This window comes from Emydura macquarii, unplaced genomic scaffold (genome assembly GCF_026122565.2).
Source record: "Emydura macquarii macquarii isolate MOO-44397 ecotype Brisbane River unplaced genomic scaffold, CSIRO-AGI_Emac_v2 contig_2473, whole genome shotgun sequence".
NCBI lineage: Eukaryota > Metazoa > Chordata > Testudines > Chelidae > Emydura > Emydura macquarii.
In genome coordinates, this window is record NW_027132610.1 from 10,629,897 (window position 1) to 10,649,130 (window position 19,234).

General features: G+C 41.4%; 1 protein-coding gene across 3 annotated transcripts in view; it reads left to right on the forward strand.

The window, feature by feature from the left end:
* The window catches only part of B3GLCT (beta 3-glucosyltransferase), a 135,025-nt gene that overhangs the window by 90,362 nt on the left and 25,429 nt on the right, over positions 1 to 19,234 (forward strand). For all 3 annotated transcript variants that reach the window (XM_067562943.1, XM_067562944.1, XM_067562945.1), the window contains 4 exons: positions 5,291 to 5,402; positions 11,770 to 11,906; positions 12,952 to 13,015; positions 19,069 to 19,200. In XM_067562943.1, the coding sequence (XP_067419044.1) occupies positions 5,291 to 5,402; positions 11,770 to 11,906; positions 12,952 to 13,015; positions 19,069 to 19,200 (445 nt within the window). The remainder of the gene's footprint in view (positions 1 to 5,290; positions 5,403 to 11,769; positions 11,907 to 12,951; positions 13,016 to 19,068; positions 19,201 to 19,234) is intronic.

The window sequence follows — 19,234 nt, forward strand, 5'->3', positions numbered from 1 at the left end:
TGAGGTCCTTCATGGAGTAACCTTAGTGACTGCCAGCTGAAGAGTAGAACTCCTGCACTGGGGCACATTAATTAATTAATTAACGCAAACCTCAAGAAGGGGATGAGTTTGGATCATAACTCATTGTGTATGTACTGCATTAAAATTGAGGTGGGGGATCTCATCTGTTTACATGCAGCTGTTTTTGTAGGATCTGGATGCTATTTACATAATATACAAAATAAACTTCTATAGTTGGGGACGTATATATTACAGTCTCTTAAAGATGCAAGATCATTTCTCTGAAGGAGTCAGAAATGAGGAAACTCAGCTGTTAGGCTAAATGTCAGTGGATTCCAGGACTGGTTTTATGGGACAACCTCAATAAAGATCTACATTTTACAGTATATTCTAAAGGGGCCAGACTTGGGTTTTGACTGTTCTAGTGGAAGTAAATTCTGAAGGCGAAGGTTTCTGTGATTGCTGCTCTTGAGACAGACAATCAAAAAAAGGTCTCTAAAATAAATGGGACCTGCATCATGAAGAGCTTTGAAGACAGGAACTGAGCAACTTGAATTTCACCTGGAAGTGAATTGGTAGCCAGTGCAGAAAATGTATCTTGCTAGGCAATTTGCAAGCAAATGAGTCTTACCGTATCTGTAGGAAGGGTTCTTGCCTAACTATCCCGAAATTAAGTTCAGTCCTCTGATTCCAGGCCTTCTAGAACATGCTAACCAGCGTAGGATTCCCTGATGACTCCTATTGTTTTTCTTATTCTGTTCTGTAGTTTATCTTGATGGAGAAAATTATATCCTCCATCATTGTCCTCATCACTGTTCAAGAGCTGGGATTTCTTGCTGGAAAACTGCAGTATAAAAAAATTATCATGACAAGTTGACTTGCTTTTAAGCAAGGCACTCATAGAGAAACTTGGGTTGAGTTTCAAGCAAACTTTATTATTAAACAATTAAAATGATAAGTCTGGTGAAAGTAAGCAAAAAGAAATACTGTAACCCTTACATAGAATATACACAGAAAGTAAGCGCATATGCTCATACCTCTTAAATGTAGTTTTGTATTTCATTTCCTGTAGGATATTTTTATAATAATATTCCTATGATTATACACACATAGTTTTGCATGTATGAGAGGGTTGTGGTATGTTGAGGAAATATGTAAAGTATTTAGAGACTTTAAAAAGTGTATTATTGAGCTGATCATGCAAACGTATATTGGACACAAGATGTTTCTTATACATCCACACACATAATTGTTTCAATCTGTTGTAATGACTTTTATCAAAATATATAACATACAAGGTCTGAGATGATCCTACCAGTAGCTACTGTTTCTTTCTCCTGACACTGGATCTGAAACAAATTTTGTTTTCAGCTTTTCCTTCTCATATTTAATGTTTCTGTTCCTTTGGGGAGATGGGCGGTAAAGGAGAAAGAGACTTCTCGCTTTATTTCTTTTCCCTCCACCACAGTAGAAGAGAGTTCAGATATGGTTCTCTCCAGAGCCATTCAGTGATCTTCCTGGTGAGGTTGGTGGGGAGCTATGCTTAATGCTTCCTCTAGCTCCAGACCCAGTAGTGATTCCCATCCCTGCTGGCCTGGGCCTCAAATTTATGTCTTCCACATAGTAGCAGGCCAGTTACTTAGTGTTAAGATATATGTGTTTATGACAGCTACCAAAAGTAAATGCAGTGAGTACTTGTCAGCTTCAAAGAGCGTTAGCACCAGCAAGATCTCAAGGGTGGATAGTGAGCTTTAAAGGTGAAGATGGTCTTAGCTAAAAAGAGAAGAAAGTGGAGAAATAAGATATTACAGTAGCATCCTTGTTATAATCCCTGATAGCGAAGCTTCTCCATATGAGGTAGTAAGTATTACAAGTGGACAGTGCCTTGTTGTAACATTCTAGAAATAGAGGTGACTCAGAAATGTCAAATGTCTCCTCAAGGGGACTTAAACATTGTTCTTCTGGCACTCACTAACCTCCGTTCAAACCATTAGCTGCATGTTCCATGTCTCACTTATCAGTTAAAGTTGCATTCTTTGTGGCCATCACCTCAGCCAGGAGGGAAGGTGAGCTGGGAGCCCTGATGGCTGATCTGCTGTACACTAAGGACAAAGTCTTTTTACAGCTACACCTGAAATTCACCCCCAGAGTAGTTTCAGGGTTTCACATAAACCAATCAACTCACTTAGCTGTGTTTTTTCTGAATCCGAATGCATTGGGGGGGGAGGAGGGGGAAAGAGGAGACTTCATTTCCTCAACATATGATGCATTCTCACCTTCTACCTGCAAAGGACAAAACCAATTAGAAAATCACCTAGATTGTTTCTCACTATAGCAGAACGAGTCCAAGGTCAAGCTATTCCCTTCCAAAGGATCTCTGAATGGATCTCAGGATGTATCCTGCTCTGTTACCAGTTGTGGCATCTTCCTCTCTGCAAGGGATGAGGGTTCATTCTACAAGAGCATAAGCGTCTTCAGTGGCATCCCTTCAAGAAATACCCTTACTTGACATTTGCAAAGCATTTATGTAGAGTTCCATCTACACATTCACATGACATTATTCCCTAGTGCAGTACTGCTCTGCTGATGCATTGTTTGGGAGAGCGGTCCTCCAAATGGCTGTGCTGTCTGCATCCTTGCACCCTCCTCCTATTTGAGTACTGCTTGTCAGTCACCCATGGTGTAATACACATAGGACCAGCACTTGAACAGGAAGTTACTTACCATATGGTAACTGAAGGCATAGGCGCCAACTTTGGGAATGCCCAGGGGGCCCAGCACCCACAGAAAAAAAATAGTGGGTGCTCAGCACCCACTGGGATGGTTGGGGTGATTAGCTGTTGGCAAAGTCCGCTGATAAGCTATTTCACCCAGGGACTGTGGCTGCAGTTTGTCTTGCCCCATCCGCCTGGCCACTGATTAGCTGTTTGATTTACTCAGGTTAAATCAAACAGCTGCAAATTGTTGTTTCCCTGGGCAGTGCCTCTGACCCCAGGCCTCTTCTCCAGCCTCTGGCAGCCTCACGGAGGCACCCAGCCAGAGAGGGAGTGTGGGGGTATGTTAAATCAATCAGCTGTGAATTATTGTTTCCCCAGACAGTGCATTCTGACCCCAAGCCCCTGCTCCAGCCTCTGGCAGCCTCTGGGTGGCACCCAACTGGGGGGGAGGGAGTGGGGTCCCAACTCTCAAGCCATGCCCCCCTCACTGTAATTTAAAAAAAAAAACAGCTTAAGGGGTTAGGGTTAGACTGGTCACCCTGCTGGGCATTAGCACACACAGCCACAAGGCCCTGCTGCTCACCTGGGAGCTGGGGCCACCCCATCTGCAGTGCCTCACCTACTCCTACCTGCATTAATTTGTGCCTCCCTCGGTGATAGCGTGTGCGTAGCTGCAGCTCCCAACCAGGGTCCCTCCGACCCTAGGCTGCCAGGCATCAGGTAAGTCCTAGAGGGAACCTGGATAGGCTAGGGTAAGGGCTGGGGAGGGTCTGGAATGGTTTGGGGCCCCTGGCTGGAAAATTGGACACCTCGAGCCCCAGTCTGCTGCCTCCTGACCCTGCCACCTATGGACCCCTCCCCCGGCAGTCCCGATTCTTCCCTGCCGCCCAAGGACTCTCCCCTGCCCCCTCAGTCCTGGCGGCAAAACAAAAAGTCAGCACCTGTGACTGAAGATTCTTTGAGAGTTGTGCTCCCTATCTGTATTCCACTACCCACCCTCCTTCCCCTTTGCTTCAGATCTTTACTGGATTCGCAGTAATGAAGAAACTGGTCTGCCTTTTATATCTTTGGTTCAAAACACAAGGAAAGAAAGGGCACATGCATAGACCAACAGTTACTGTTTGCAAGAATTCTCCAACTCTGGGTGCATGGATCACATACATGCCCATGGTGGAATACAGATAGGGACCACACATTTCAAAGAACCTCATAAGATCAAGTTCCTCTTTTCTAGCTGAATGGTGTTTGGCAGCAGAAGAGCATGGTGTTTGGTTCTCTCTCTGAGATCCTGAATATTTCAGTTAAGGCTTGTAACATACCTAAATTTCGTAGTGATAGGGGGGCAAATATGATATTGTAATAATTACATTTTTGTCTGTGTGAAAGTCCTAAATGGGCCATGAGGATTCTAGGTTTATTATAGTTAAATGGATTTGGTCTTGTTAATAGTAGACATACAAGGGGTGCTATGTCCATTTTCCAACCCAAATCAAAGTTCTTTAGATAGGAAGGTGCCAGGTTTCAGGTAGAATGAAGAATGAAACATTTTTCCCAGAGATGTACCAAGCATCCATCTGGTGCTTCTTGTATACATTCTCTGTGTAAAAGCTGCATGCTGAATGTCCAGGTGTTGCCCAGTGTGGTATTTGACTGGTAAGTGTTTAGGGCAAAGTTCCTTAGAAAGCTGTCTAGGAAATGAAAATATCCCAACTCTGCTTATATTGACTTATTTCTTGTATTCTTGTCATCTGTTTTCACCCCTGATTTTTCCATAGGAGCTGCTGTACAAAGGAATTTTTGTGTTGCTCACAGGAGTTAATTGTTTCCTGTTACTTGGTTAAACCAACACAGATGCTATTCAGAAGGCACTTTTATTTCCCCAGAAGAAGAAAAATAAAAATATGTTTAGTAGCACAGGGAGGCATTATTTGGCTAATAGATATTTTAGCTGTGGAAGAATTTGACTGAGAGAAAAATGGGAAGATCCTCCTAGAGGGGTTGAGAATCCTACACTGTGATTAGTTTTTGCCTGCCTAACTAAAACTCAGTGAAAGGAAACCCCTTCAATTTGTGCAGTTTTTAACTCAGTTAAAGAACATAAACACAGTTGGATTCAGAGACTAGTGTGTAGTTAGTGCAGGACAGTTTTGTTAAAACTACATAGACCATTCTCACTTCTCTGGTTATTGTTTTCTTGGTTAGACCTCCAACAAGGGCGTTCTGTGGAAGAATATTAAGGGGGAGGAGAAGTAGGTTATGTGCCAGTACAAGGAGAACTCTGAATTTACATACTCTGTGCATCCTCCTCCCTGTGAAGATTCTGGGCAGATAGTCAGAAACTGAGGGCAGTGTAAATTTCCCTTATGCAGACATCTTCTACACTGCACTGAATATGGATTGTGATACGTGATCCTGCATTGGCACTAATTGTTTTGGGGTCCATATGGCTGAGTGCTTGTCTTCCAGTTAACAGGGTTTTTTGTTGTTGTGGTTTTATTTAAAGTTTGTAATCCCTTCAGAAGTCAACCTTGTAGTAAACCAAGCTCTTTTTTTTTTTTTTTTTTTTTTGTTAGCTTCGCTGCTTCCTATGGAAAAAACTCCTCATGGATTTTCTTCTGTGAAGAAGATACAAGAATACAAATTGTAAAGCTGCTGGAAACACTTAGAAGATTTGACAAATCTAAGGTGAAATAAAAATTCATCAGATGTTTAATCTTTTGAATGTGCTTGAAGGAGATTTTTATATTGGATAAAATCCCTGGAAAATTAGTTCAAATAATTAATTCAAAATACTAAATTATGCATATAAAATGTTACTTTTTTAAAGTTACCATAACTGTTTCTATTATCAAGAATTCCATTCTAGACCACTGCCTACATGGCTCATAGCTTACAAAATTCTGTGTGGAAAATCTAATCAGGTTATCATAGGGTGTATATACTCCTCATTCAAGCAGGGAATGTATTAAAGCTTGCAGTATGAAAAGGTATGAGGATCTGTCCTGCCCTGGAGGAATTGCTAAAGTTGACCATAAGGGAGGTTCCTTCAGCTGGGTCTCATGATGACACAGCAGCAGTAGGAGGAGCAAGTGACAAGTCCACTTTGGGGGTTCTCGCACTTCCCCTCAAGCACCTGTTACTGGCCATTGCCAGACAGAATACTGGACTAGGTGAACCTGGTCTAATCTGGTAGGACAATTCCTTTGTTATATAATGAGGTTGGTTGGTTCCTAAGAGAGAAGTAATCTTTCTTACCTTCCCAAGAAGAAAAAGAGTTGGGAAGCTTGTGGAACAAAGGACTAGACACAGCTCCAGCAAGGAAGAGCTGTTAAATTGACTAACTCCCTGACCATAGAGGCTGTGTTAGATGGGAGCCATGAGTTGAACTGTTTATCCTGGTATCCTGGGGAACTTGCTGAAAAACACCCATCTTGTTATCCTTTCTTTGACTGGCTGAAGAAAACCATACTTTATGCTACTCGGGAAACTGGCAGGAATCAACCTTGTTCATGTACTGTTATTTTGTTCAAGGGCTGAGGGAAACCCTACTTCAGGTGTGAGTATGGGCCTTCCTTTAGAAAGGCATTTTCTTTACATTCACTCTTATTACAGCCACCGGGCATAGCTACTCTTCCATACAACTGCTTTTAAAATGTGAGAACCTTAATAATGTAGAGCTTTTTAATTGCTTTTTATAGTCTCATAACCAGGGATCCTAGTTTTCTGTGATTAAAAAAAAACAAAATTCTCTGATAAAAAAATATAAAGATCTGCGTTCTTCCGCAATTAAAATGAAACGCTGAACTTGTTTCCATATCCACAGTATATATAGGTATCAGCTGAACACAGTGTTTTATTGATATACAGTAGAACCCCATTTATCCGAGCCTCCATTATGCAGTTCTCTGTATAAACCAAATCACCAGCTGTCCAGGGCTGACAGTGGAAGGGACTCTGGCAGTCAGCCCTAGGCGGCTAGGGCTGTGGCTGGTTGCCACGGCCCGCTGCCGCACAGGGCTCTTCTTCCCCATCTTCTCCCCCATCTTCAAATAAGGGATAGAAAGCTCTTTGCCAATTCTCCTGATTATCTCAATTTTTGATTATCCGATCTGGCCCCGGTCCCAATTAGATCAGATAAACAGGGTTCCACTGTAAATTTAAAGCACATTCAGAAATCAGCCACAAGAGGAGGAGATTGCATGCATTGAATAAGTGACACTGAGAGTTTCAGTGAAATTTAGTTAATAGTTAATATATTAACTATTAATTAAGCAAGGGAGGGAGTGCTTCTCAGGACTTTGGTAACTTTTCAAAGAGTTGTATTTATATATATATATATATATATATATATATATATATATATATATACGTTTATTTTTTCACAAAATGAAAAACTAAAGAATCTCTGTAAAAACACAGATTCCGCATTTTTCCATGTTTTTCTATGGCAAACAGCTTTTTAGGATCCCTGCTCATAACTACAAAATAGTCTATTGAACATACTTCAGGTATTTTGAAAATTTGACCAGATTATTTTTATTACAAAAGCAATTTCTGCACTTCAACCTTTTCAGAATTCATAAAGCTTTTTATTTTGCATGCTCATTGACAGGGTTTAGTCTCCCTTGAATGCCATGTGCATAACTCCTATTACAATAATGAGTTGAGTTCCAGCATTCATTGAAAGAAAAATTAGAACCATTTTGCTTTTATGCAGAGTAGAAGCCATCTTGGTATGATGACCCGGGGCCATAACCAATTTCTGTATAGTGTGTCAATAATCCATCAACTAATAGTTTCACATGTTGAGTTAGACCAGAACTGCTCCCTCAGTGTAATTTTATCATGTCAATAATTTGCATTATAAAAAGATTCTAAATATTCTACATGACACAATAAACTATGATGACTTCAAAATGTCTCTCATGTCAACTCACACTTCTGTGGTGGATTTTTTCCATTTTTTGTTGAGATAGGGGACCATTTTTTAAAGGGTTGATGTTCTCACATTGAGGACAAATACATTCATGTGTTTTCTGCACTCAGGTCCTGCAAGATAAGTGTTCTTATTTTCTGTGATTGCCTCTCCTCCAACACATAGCAACCGCCTTTCCGTTCACTTTTCACCCAGGGAGATTTCCAAAGAGCTTTGGTGATAACCATTATAGAAGTGCCTCTAAAGAATAGAAAATAAATTGTAAGAACCAAATCATCACCTTAAGCAGGGTTATTGTCTTCCATTTCCTGCTCACTACTGCAGCCCTTACCTCTCTGTGCTTAGCTGCTGCTAGTTTCCATGACATTTCTTCTCTGGCTTCAGCTCCCAAGCACCCACCAACTGTCCCCGTGGTTTTTGACCTGAATATCTAGTTAAGAACTACTGATAAGGAGGCAGGTTGTGATGGGCATGTAGACTGGAGAAGAAAAGAGTTTGACAGCAAGGAATCCTTCTGCCAAAGTGTTGGAAACCCTCCCTCGTAATCCAGTCTCCAATCATCCCCTACTTCCCTCTTAAAAAAACAAACAAAAAAAACCCCAACCCTGAAATGAAAAATAGTATCTGCTTATCATGCAATTAGCTAGTGTTCTACAGGTTAAAATAGAACTACAATTAAAGATGTAGTGCAAAGCTTTAAAAAAAACTATTTTACATCCTACATAATAAACAAGATATATGTGAAGACCAAAAATTGAGTAAATTTAAAAAATATGTGAGAATTGCTGTTTACCTGCCAATATGTGGGTTCATGATTCCATATGTGATGATGTGGAATATGTCTGTATCCATTTTGTATTAAGACCTCCATTTTATATTATGGGCTGAACACATCTAACATTGCCCATGGCAAGTTTATTGAATTGAATTCTAGCTAGCTGCCCCATCCAGGAAAGGTACTTGACCCCACCTCGTTGAAGGACCATCACTCAGAAACCATCACAAAGCAATCTGGAGCAATCAGTTTTGTGTCTCAGCTGCTGGCCTAACTCCATCAAACTATGGATTTCTATACAGGGGTGCCAGTATGGCTGGTGGATCTGCAGCTTCTCAGCCTGGGGAGCTAGCAAAAGAAGAGAAACTGTACTTAAGAGTTAGGTGCTGCTTTGAGCAGGGGCTCTGACCATTGCCATGATGTGCAGGATTTAAAAGGGCAGGAGGGACTCTGCCCAACTGGTAACACCAACAAACGTCAGATTCACAGAAGTGGTGAGAACAGATGAGGGAGGGAGTGCTTCTCAGGGCTTTGGTAACTTTTCAAAGAGTTATAACTCTTGAGTACCATCAAGAGTACAGTTGCTGTGGTTAAATTCCTTTGTTAAGCATGTGCTCCTTGCTTTCTGCCACATTATCTCTGAAGGGGTTCAGCTTAGAATCCCAGAGTGTCCACTGCCTCTGTGGAGCTCTGGGGGAGCGTATGGAAGAAACTGGAGGGCTCAGGAGGTCTCAGACATCGATTTTAGGGACTTGGGCAGCAGCAGCTCACGTCTCAAAGAAGAATGCCAGACCAGAGGTTTGAGTCTGGGAGTATGGAATAGGCCCCAGAGCTAGAAACAATGACTTAGACTGCCCAGGCCAAGTTGGCTTGGAAACATGTGGGCCCCAGCAATTGGGACAATTCACAACAGAATGGTGTCCATACAGAGGGGTACTGGATCAGGTTAGACACCATGTATCTAGCTCCCCTGCATGAGCTGGTGACAGCACAACCTGATTGTGCTTGTGATATAATCAAGTGTCACAGGGTAAATGAGCTTTTGTTTTAAAAAGGAAATATTTCAACTGTAAATCTGCATGCATTCTGTTAATGATTTGAGATCTTAAACATCTTTAAACTTTAAACAGCTTTATAGTTCACCTTTAAATAATTGGTTTGACACTAGGAAGAGTTTGAAATTAAAAGCTGATGCTCTATTTAACTTGCTCCATTGTTCAGTTCTTGTATCTTTCAGATGTTGTATGCTGTAACACACTATAACACTTCACTTTACTGTAGTGCTTTCTGCCTTTTTCTTGAATTTATTCTGTCAAAAAGAAATATTAAAATTTAAAACAATTGAACTAATAAGAGGCATGTACAGCCATAATTTCAGTAAAGCCAGTGCACATCAATGGCTTTGTAAAACAATATGGAATATAATATATAGACATGACAGAAAAAACTTGAGATCAGAATATCAGCTGTAATGTACTTGCTGCTGTTGATTTGTGGGATAATATTGCAAGCACAATGTCCTAATGAAAGGTTATACCAATGGTTTTAATTTTCTACTTTGTACAGGGTAAGGAGAATAATGTATGGTTTTTACACCCAGGAACTCTGGAAAGTAGTTCTTATAGATTACTTTAGCGTCACTAAAATACACAATTACATAAGAATGTGAAGTGTCAAAAGCCAAACCATGTGGGCCATGAGGCACTGCCAAAATACAAAGAACAATATCTACAATTTGAAAGCTTTCGTTGAACCATTACTAGAAATGATCCAAATGTTCCTAGTATTGCTTTTTGGACTGATAGCTGTGGATAATGATCCATTCCTTTCTTAGGTGTTGGTTTTATGTTTAAAATCCTCTTTAGAGTCCCAGTCCTGCAAAGACTTAGATGTGTATTTAACTTTATGCATGTGAGTAGTCAGTCTTTCTATTTAGAATTAATGTAAAGCAGCATTTAAGTTTCTTAAATATCTCCTGACACAATCTATACAGTTGTAAATTGTATCTTGAACTGCCCTTTTTGTTAAAGTCTTATTATAAGTAATTTTTTATTCTCCTGCATCATGCATTTAAAATTTAGAACAGACTCTGTTCATCTTCAGTTATTGTTTTGAGGGATTTGGGGACTTAAATGTCTGTGCCTTCCAAGATCACTAGTGAAAGGCAACTGAAGATGGATGGACATGGATTCCAAATTCGATGTGCATTCACCCTGTGAGAGGAGGAAGAACCTTTTTATTGCTCTTGGGTATGGTGTCCCCTCTAGCCAACACTCAGGCTTTGTCTACACTAGAAAAAGAAGTCGATCTAACATAGGTCGACTTATAGCCAACACAGTAATTACTGTGATGGCTGATGTCCACACTGCCCTCCTAGGGTTGGTGGAGTGCAGCCTCACCGGGACCACTTCCACCGACCTAAGGGGCAGTGTGGAGAGCTGAGAGCCCAGTCTTTCAGCTCCTTGGTAGGAGCCCCACAGGCTGCTGGTGGACTGCCCCCCACTTCCCGTTCCCCTCCGGGAGCTAGCCCCGGGCTTCTCCTCTCCCCATTCCCTGCCAGGAGGGACTTCTCACCCCTGGGTAGTGTGATCCAGCTTCCCCAGCTTCTCACCCCCCTCCACCCATTCCCTGCAGGGAGCCGGGGAAGCCTTGTCAATTTCACAGCTGAGCCCTGAAATGACAAGGCTGCCACAGCTCCCAGTGGGGAGTGGGTGGAGAAGCACCCAGGCTTCTCACAGCCGGGAGCTGGGTCCTGCCTCCCGGGCTTCTTGCCCCACTCCCAGGCGGGAGCGGGGACCAGCTGCTTAGCTCTTCAGGGTGAAATTGACAAGAATGACAACCCCATAGCTGATGTAAGTGCACAGTGTCTACATTGACACTGCGTTGCCCTAACTAAGCTGCCATAAGCCCTACACTTCTTGTTGATGTGGTTTTATTAGGTCGGCATAGCAAGGGAGTTACATCAGTGGGAGGAGCATTTTAGTCTGTACACCTCCTCTGTTTTGTTGACAAAAGTTAACTTTTGTTGACAAAACTCTCTAATGTAGACCAGCCCTCAAAGTAGTATTAGACTCAGTTGAAGGGGGAGCTGCTGCGATGCAAGACCAAAGGGAGCTGATGGTTTGGAAGTACAGTGGGTGTGTAGATCTTTAAAATACTTTTTCTCCCTCTCCTGCTTTCTCCTCCTCTGTTCTCACCATCAGCAAACAAATGAAATTTTAATCAGTCTCATTACAAACAATACACATATTATTCAGCAAGAATATTGTTTTTTTATCTGTTTCCTTTATTAAAACAATGTAGTAGATGAACAAAATTATATATCCCATCTCTCTTTACAGGAATGGTTCTTAGGAAAAGCGTTATATGATGAAGAATCTACAATAATTCATCATTATGCCTTTGCTGAAAATCCTACAGTCTTTAAATTTCCAGATTTTGCTGCTGGCTGGGCACTTAGCATTCCACTTGTAAACAAGTAAGGATTTAATTTCTAATCTTTTCTAAAATTGTGCATGGCAGACAGACTTGTATTAATCCTTAATTACTTTATGTTTGTAAAGTGTTTTGAAGATATTAAAAAGCTATATAAACACTAAGCAATATAATTTTAAGGAGTTATGATTGATCGCAGATTAGTGTTTTACACAAAATTAAAAATACTACTGTTTCTCATAAAGTGTCTTCTCACCTCATCCCACATGCCAAAACACAAAAAGAAGCTTTACAAATACAAATGATGATAATAAATAATTAGAATTTAATTTGGTATACACTTTATGACTTTAGGTACCAACCAAAAGGCTCATGCAGTTTAAAGTCTGCTGCATCTTTATGCAGTAAGAGTATATATTCAGAAGTGGAAAATGTTTAAATATTACCAATGGGAGCACAAATAGGAAGAAAAAGGGTAGATTAATGAGCAAGGGGCTGGTCATTAAGCAGCTGCAAGCACAAAATTGTCTCCTTGAATGTTAAAAATGTGATGCTGGATTGCAGGTCCACTCCTATTGAAGACTTTCTTCTTGGGCAGGAAAAATTGACATTGAAAAGTATAAGCTAAGAACTAGTAATCATAACAGCAGGCTATGTCCAAATGTTTGCTTTCCATTCCAGATTTTCTTATATAAACATTTTCTGGTTCTAATAAATCCAGAAGTGTGAATTTTTGCAGGAAACAGTCAAGAAAACCCCCCAAACAACTCCCCACCCCTCAAATTCCTGATGAATAGCTTAATTTTTTAAAAATGTTAATGGAGGGTTATATAGAAAACAACACTGCAAATGTTATTATATAAAATAATGCATTCATTGGAACTGTTTGGGAATTGTATCTGCTAAATTTTTGTGTCTTGTGTATAAACAGCTCATTATCAAGAAGCCCTTAAAAAATCGTTTGACATTTCATAGATATAAATAAAATCTCAAGTTAATTTATATAAAAAATTCAGTTGCTGCCTCCATTACATTTTCCTTATTCTTACTTTATGAAGTGAGTAAATTTCATTATTTTTATTATACAGGCTTGCAAAAAAGCTGAAAAGTGAACCACTTAAGTCAGACTTTACTATAGATTTAAAACATGAGGTAAGCCATGTTCTGTTCCTGTGAAAAGTGTTAGAAAATAACCCTTTCATTTTCTATTTAAATGCTGATAAATTGAAGCCTAAATAATGTAGACTTTTTAAGCTTGTTAAAAGTTTTGAACTTTCTGGACTGTATATTTGTTTGCCTTCCTTTTCAGTGTTATAATAAGTAGAATTGTAAAAGTTCTCTTGTTACAAAATGTAGATGGTACTGCAAATAAAATCGACTTTTTTAGTGTGCAAGAAGGCATCACTTTTTGGAAGTCTACTATGGAAAAAAGGAAAGGTTACCAGCTCATCAAATGGAAAAGTTTGCATTTTGAGTCTCCTCTACTATGCCCATTAAGGACTGTCTCAGATATCAGACTGCCTTGCTGACATTGAATTTTGACCTAGACTAAACTATTATGGTGCTGTGGGAAGTATTTTGAAAGGCCTGGTTGTGGCTTGTGTGTGTGCATTATTTGGACAGTACAGCCAATGCTGGTCAAACAGATTTGGGAACTTGTAAAGGTCTGAGGGGAATGGAAATCCATCACTGTTTTCTCAAAAAGTAAGTTTATATTTGGATGGTGGTCAAGAGTCGTTAGCACCATTTCTGGTTTAACCAGAAAGTTCCTGTTTCTCTCTGATGCACATCCTGCTTTTGCCATACCCAGATTAGGTTACTGTAACACACTCTGATTGACCCCGAGGTTTTAACAGTTGCAAATGGCAGCCACTTGTGTGCTTCTTCAAATAGAAATAAAGGGATGGTTACATCTGTCTTCCATAAATTACATTGGCTGCCAGTAAATCAAAGGATACAATCCAGTATCTTTAATGTTGGTATTATAGAGTCTAAATTATGAAGATGTTAAATATTTCAGTTTAGTTTATGACCCTGCCCTCAGGAATTCCCCTCATTCCTTAATCCCAATACATTTAGGTTTCAATGAAGACAGGAAAAGATGGAGATGTAAGGGAGATGTAACAGAAGATTAAGATTACCATGTTTTCCTATTTTGTTTTGTCATTGTTGAGGGGGGAAAGCAATTGTATTATACTCATGTATCTTCAGGAAGATGAAATCCAAGTGACATCATTTACCTTAAACCCTTTGTATTTCACTCTTGTCTCTGTTAGGTACAGCTGCTGCCCATTCATTAGTCTTTTTCCTAATATTGTCTACATTCGCTACTCTGCTGTGGATTTTCACATGGAACACGGTCCATTTCACAAATATATGGATTTTTTGGTCATAGAGCCCACATACTGTATTCACTGGTGGTTTTCTGCATTCCATAAAATACCTTTCCTTTTCAGTGTGAGTCTTAGATCTCTCTTTTATCCTCCACATTCAGTGTACAGCAGACTTCATTTAATGCACACTAGCCTATGCTGTGCTGAATATGAAATTATTAATTTCCTCCTGGGTATTTCTGTGGTGCTCTCAATATAGCATCTGAGTGCTTCACAAACATTACAGAGTTTATTTTCACAACACTTCAGTGAGATTAGGGGATATTGTCCCCATTAGAATTATTATCCCCATTTTACATCTGGGGAATTGAGGAACAATGAGATTAAGATCAAAAGTGCCCATTAATTTTTGGAGCCCAACATGAGACACCTAGGTTCTGATTTTTCAGTCTACTTAGCTTTTTAATAGCACTTTATATGTTCAAAGCAAGCTTCCAGTCAACTTCAGTTGCAGTTAAGTGCTCACCAGGGCTACAGATTTGAAGAACACACTTTTAGTGGCCAGCAATGAATAGGCTGGTTTAATTTACTTGCCCAGCATCACTTACGAACTCTGTGGTAGAGGCAGGGATAGAATCCAATCCTCTGTGGTAGTATTTAACTTTCTTAGCCAGGAGACTATTCTCTTCTCTTCTTGCAGTCATCTGCCTCATTCAGTATACACCTTCCATCTTCTGCAACAAATGAGGCACGGTCCTAAAGACAACAGTCTCCTTCGCTACGCAACCTAATTCAGAACACATCCATCTTGTGGACTGAATGAGCTGGGAATCCTGTGGGAGGAAAAAAATAGTATGTGAACATGTAATTAAAGGCTATCATCATGGGCATCTCGTGAACCACCAGTTCCAGGAGGCTAGCTTCCAGCCCCACCCCTTCTACCCCCCTCCCATCACAGCCCTACCCCGGGGCGCCGGAGAGCGCTAGCCAGACCAGCTGGCTGGCCTCAATGCTAGAGCACCCAGCACCAGTGACGGGTGGCCTCAGCACTGCCCCATTCCAATCCATCCTGGCCCCAGGCTGGCTGGTCCACCCCAGACCCCAGAGTGGGCTGAATGCCCCCTGCTCCTGGAGGGCTCCTAGCCCGCCCCACCCCCAGGGTGGCTGGTGGCTGGCTCATCCCCAGAATGCCAGCAGCCCAAGCGCCCCAGCTCCCAAAGCACTGTCGGCCCGAGTGCCCCCAGAGTGCTGCAGGCCCAGGCCGTGCCCCAATGCCATCCCACCCTCCCGTTGGCCCCTCCCACACCAAGGCTGACCTATGGCTGGCAGGCTTGCCAACCCACCCCAGCCCTGGGATGGATGGTTCACCCCAGCCCTAAATGCCACCAGTCCAAGTGTCCCGAGCCCCCATGCTGTGCTGCAGTACTGGCCCACCTGAACACCACCCCCCACCCCCTAGGATGGCCTGTGGCCGGCCAGCCTGCCAACCCACCCCGGCCCCGGGCTGGTCAGTCTGCACCAGGCCCCAGAGCGCCGCTGTCCTGCCAGAGGCCCGTGCTGCGCTACAACGCTGGCCCAGCTGGCCAGCCCCACTGCTGGAGTTGCTGCTGGCCCACACCACTTCAGCAGAGAGGCCAGGCCAGCTAAGACTGCCTGCCACTTCCGCCAAGTCCATAGGACGCAGCAGGAGGGGGCAGAGTCTGGGTGGGGCCAGCCTGGCTGTCAGGGAAGGCCTTACACATCGGATGCCCATGTATATCATTATGCATATGTACAAGGGAGCTGAATCAAGATTACACAGACAAACTTAATTCTGGCATTTCCTCATTTGTGAGTGCGTGACTTTGCAGTCATAATGTTCTTTTAAAGTAGTTTTTTTAAATAGTTTTTGAAGATTTTTTTTTTTTAAACAGACAGAAATTCCATCATGTGTTGGACTAGATGACCTCCTGAGGTTCTTTCCAACCCTAATCTTCTATGATTCTATGTGTAACCATATTGATCCTCAGCTTGGATCATCATCTGGTTTAGGACTTTAGGTTCACCTCTACCACTAGAGCTAAAAGAGTAACTGATAGCAGCAGAAAGTTGTTATCCTCTGTGTGTACCAGTCATTAGAGGAGGGATGTGAGACACCTTGCTACCGGGCTTCATAGCTATCCACTGAAAGAGGAGTGGAGAAACAAAGGACTTCTACTTCTGTAGAGGAGTGTTCTGTAGTGGTTGTAGACACTTCTGCTCCGTGCCCCTACCTGTCTTTATTCTACTACTGTATATGCCTGCAACTTTCGGCTCCTGTCCTTCCCACTCTGCTTCTATCCACCACCCCCTGGCACCTGAGGGTGACCTCCACCTCTGGTCCTAAACAAACCTTCCCACCTGACTCAGAATCCTGCTTACTTCCATCCCTGCTTCTACCCAGATCCTTTCGCCATACCTTGGATTCTGCTCACCTCTACTCCTGCTTCTGCCCAAGTCCTCCTGCCCCATCCTGGATCCCGCCCACCTCCACCCCTGCCCAAATCCTTTTTTCCCACCCTGGCTCCTACTCACCTCTGCCCAGTCCAAATTCCCCAGTCCCAGCTTCTGCTCCTATTCACTCCACATCCTACCCCCATCTCCTATTGCCTTCTCCTTCTGCATCTATCCACACCTCACATGTATCAGCTCTTGACCCTTTCCCTCTACTGCCCTCTGGCTCCTACAACCCCCCCTCTCCCAGATGCCAGCAAGAGTAATTGCAGGGAAAATTCTGTTATCCCCCTGCATTCCCAGGATAGAGCATGGTCAGTGCAGATAATATATATTAAGAGAATTTAGCTACCAAAAATCTCCACTGAGCATGTGTAAACTGAGGGTGGGGTTTTGTTTTATTTTCACTGTAGGTTTTATAACTTGGTCAAATATGTGAGACTTTTCCTGAGGATGGCCTAATGCACCAGAGCAGCCGTCCTACCAAAATCAAGACCCTGCTTCAACACATGGAGGTGCTGGAGCTTCTCAGTGAAGCAGTTCAGAGTCAGAGTTTATGGCCAGAAAGGACCCCCAAATCATGGTGGTTCAGGACACCAACACCACCGTCACACTAAAAGCAACAATTGAAATTAGACCAAAGTATTACAACCACAGGAGACTATAGACTATGATCCTGTCTACACTTACCTCCGAGATTCGGCGGCAGTTGACAGGAGTTGCGCAAGTTACGCAAAAAACTTGTCTTCACTGCACTGCACCGGTTCCCATCAACACAGTGCTTCGCCACTTGTGAAGGTGGTCTTAGTACGTCAATTTCTGGATCGACTGAGCAGGTCTTCACTGACCGCTCAGTCGATCCAGAGAAATCGATCTGACAGCGGCGACTTTGCTGCTGTCAGTGTAGCCGTAGCCTATTATGTGCTACAGGCAGTGAATAAGAGCAAGTGAGATGCACCAGTGCCTGAGGCCCCTGTAATGGCAGGGAAATGAATAAGTCAGCTATACCCAGGTAATCCTGGCAAGTGACCTGCACCCCCATGCTGCAGAGAAAGGTGAAAACCCCACAAGTTCATTATTGATCTGAGCTGGAGGAAAATTCCTTCCTGACCCCACATATCACAATCAGTTAAACTGTGAGCATGTGAGCCAAGAAAGAATTTGAAAGAATTTTTTTAACAATAGCAAAACATATTTTCCCCTCCTTTTGTTCTCTGAAATATCTGAAGCTTTTTATCTGATACTTTCAAAAAGAAGGGAAAGAAGGAATCAGCCTAAGGCAGACTACCCAGCATGGAAAATTTCATCTCACGCAGTTAGTTTAAATTAATAGTAACTGAAAATAGGGTCTTAAAATGTCAGGTAACCAGATAGATGATGCTACCAGCTCCACATACAATAATTTACAACATGGAGCATAATTAATTCAAGATAGGTGGAGACAAGATGCACCTTTGTGTTTACTTCAGACTTTGTCCTTGCATGACTTTTTCTTTCTTTAAAGACATTTGCTAGCATTCTTGTAATCTTGTAGTTTACAGTAGATAAAAGGATATTTCACTACAATACCATAGTACAGTAGAACCTCAGGTTTACAAACTGACCAGTCAACCACACACCTCATTTAGAACCAGAAGTACACAATCAGGTAGCCGCAGAGGAAAAAATTAAAAAAAAAAAAAAAGCAAATACAGTACAGTACTAAAGGGGAAAGCAGCATTTTTCTTCTGCATTGTAGTGTTTTCAAAGCTGTATTAAGTTAATGTTAAGTTGTAAACTTTTGAAAGAATAACCATAACGTTTTGTTCACAGTTAAGAACAACAGCCATTCCCACGGTATTCGTAACTCTGAGGTTCTACTGTAGTTCATTGTACATTTTTGAGCATTTTAAATTACCATCAGAGAATGGGTCCATTTGAAAATCTATTTATTGTTGAAATTAAAACAAATAGAACTAAGCATTCCATATTACCAAAATTAATTGCAAAGAATGACACAACAAGAAAATAAAGTTTATCTTCTTTTATTTAAGAGCAGGTGCAGATAAATTTATTCAGTCCCCTTCCTTTCTTCTGTATCTCTGGCTCTTTTGTTGTAGATATATTTATATTTACTATGTTTTGGAATTTAGAGTGCCTGAAGCTAATTATTTTTAAAACTTTCAAGTTATGGAAGAGAGTTTTTTTAAGTAAAAATTTTAGTTTGATTTTAAAATCAAAATGCAAAGTAAATAATACAACTAATTTATCAATTCATACACAGTCTCAGAATCCTCTTTACTTCTCTGTTTCTTTGGTCATGTTTTATTAATTTGCTTTATAACAATGATTTCTGGGTGCACTGTGAAAATTGTTGTTTAATTCCATTACTCATTATTCTTATGTTGTATATTTTGATAGATTGCATTATATATTTGGCATAAAGGCAATGGACCACATCTTACTCCAGTGCCTGAATTTTGTACAGATGACTTGAACTCACATAAGGCTGTTCACTGTGCCACGATGTTCAGTAATTTCCTACCACTTTGTGTAAGTATCATATTTTAAATTGTACTTACCTGCT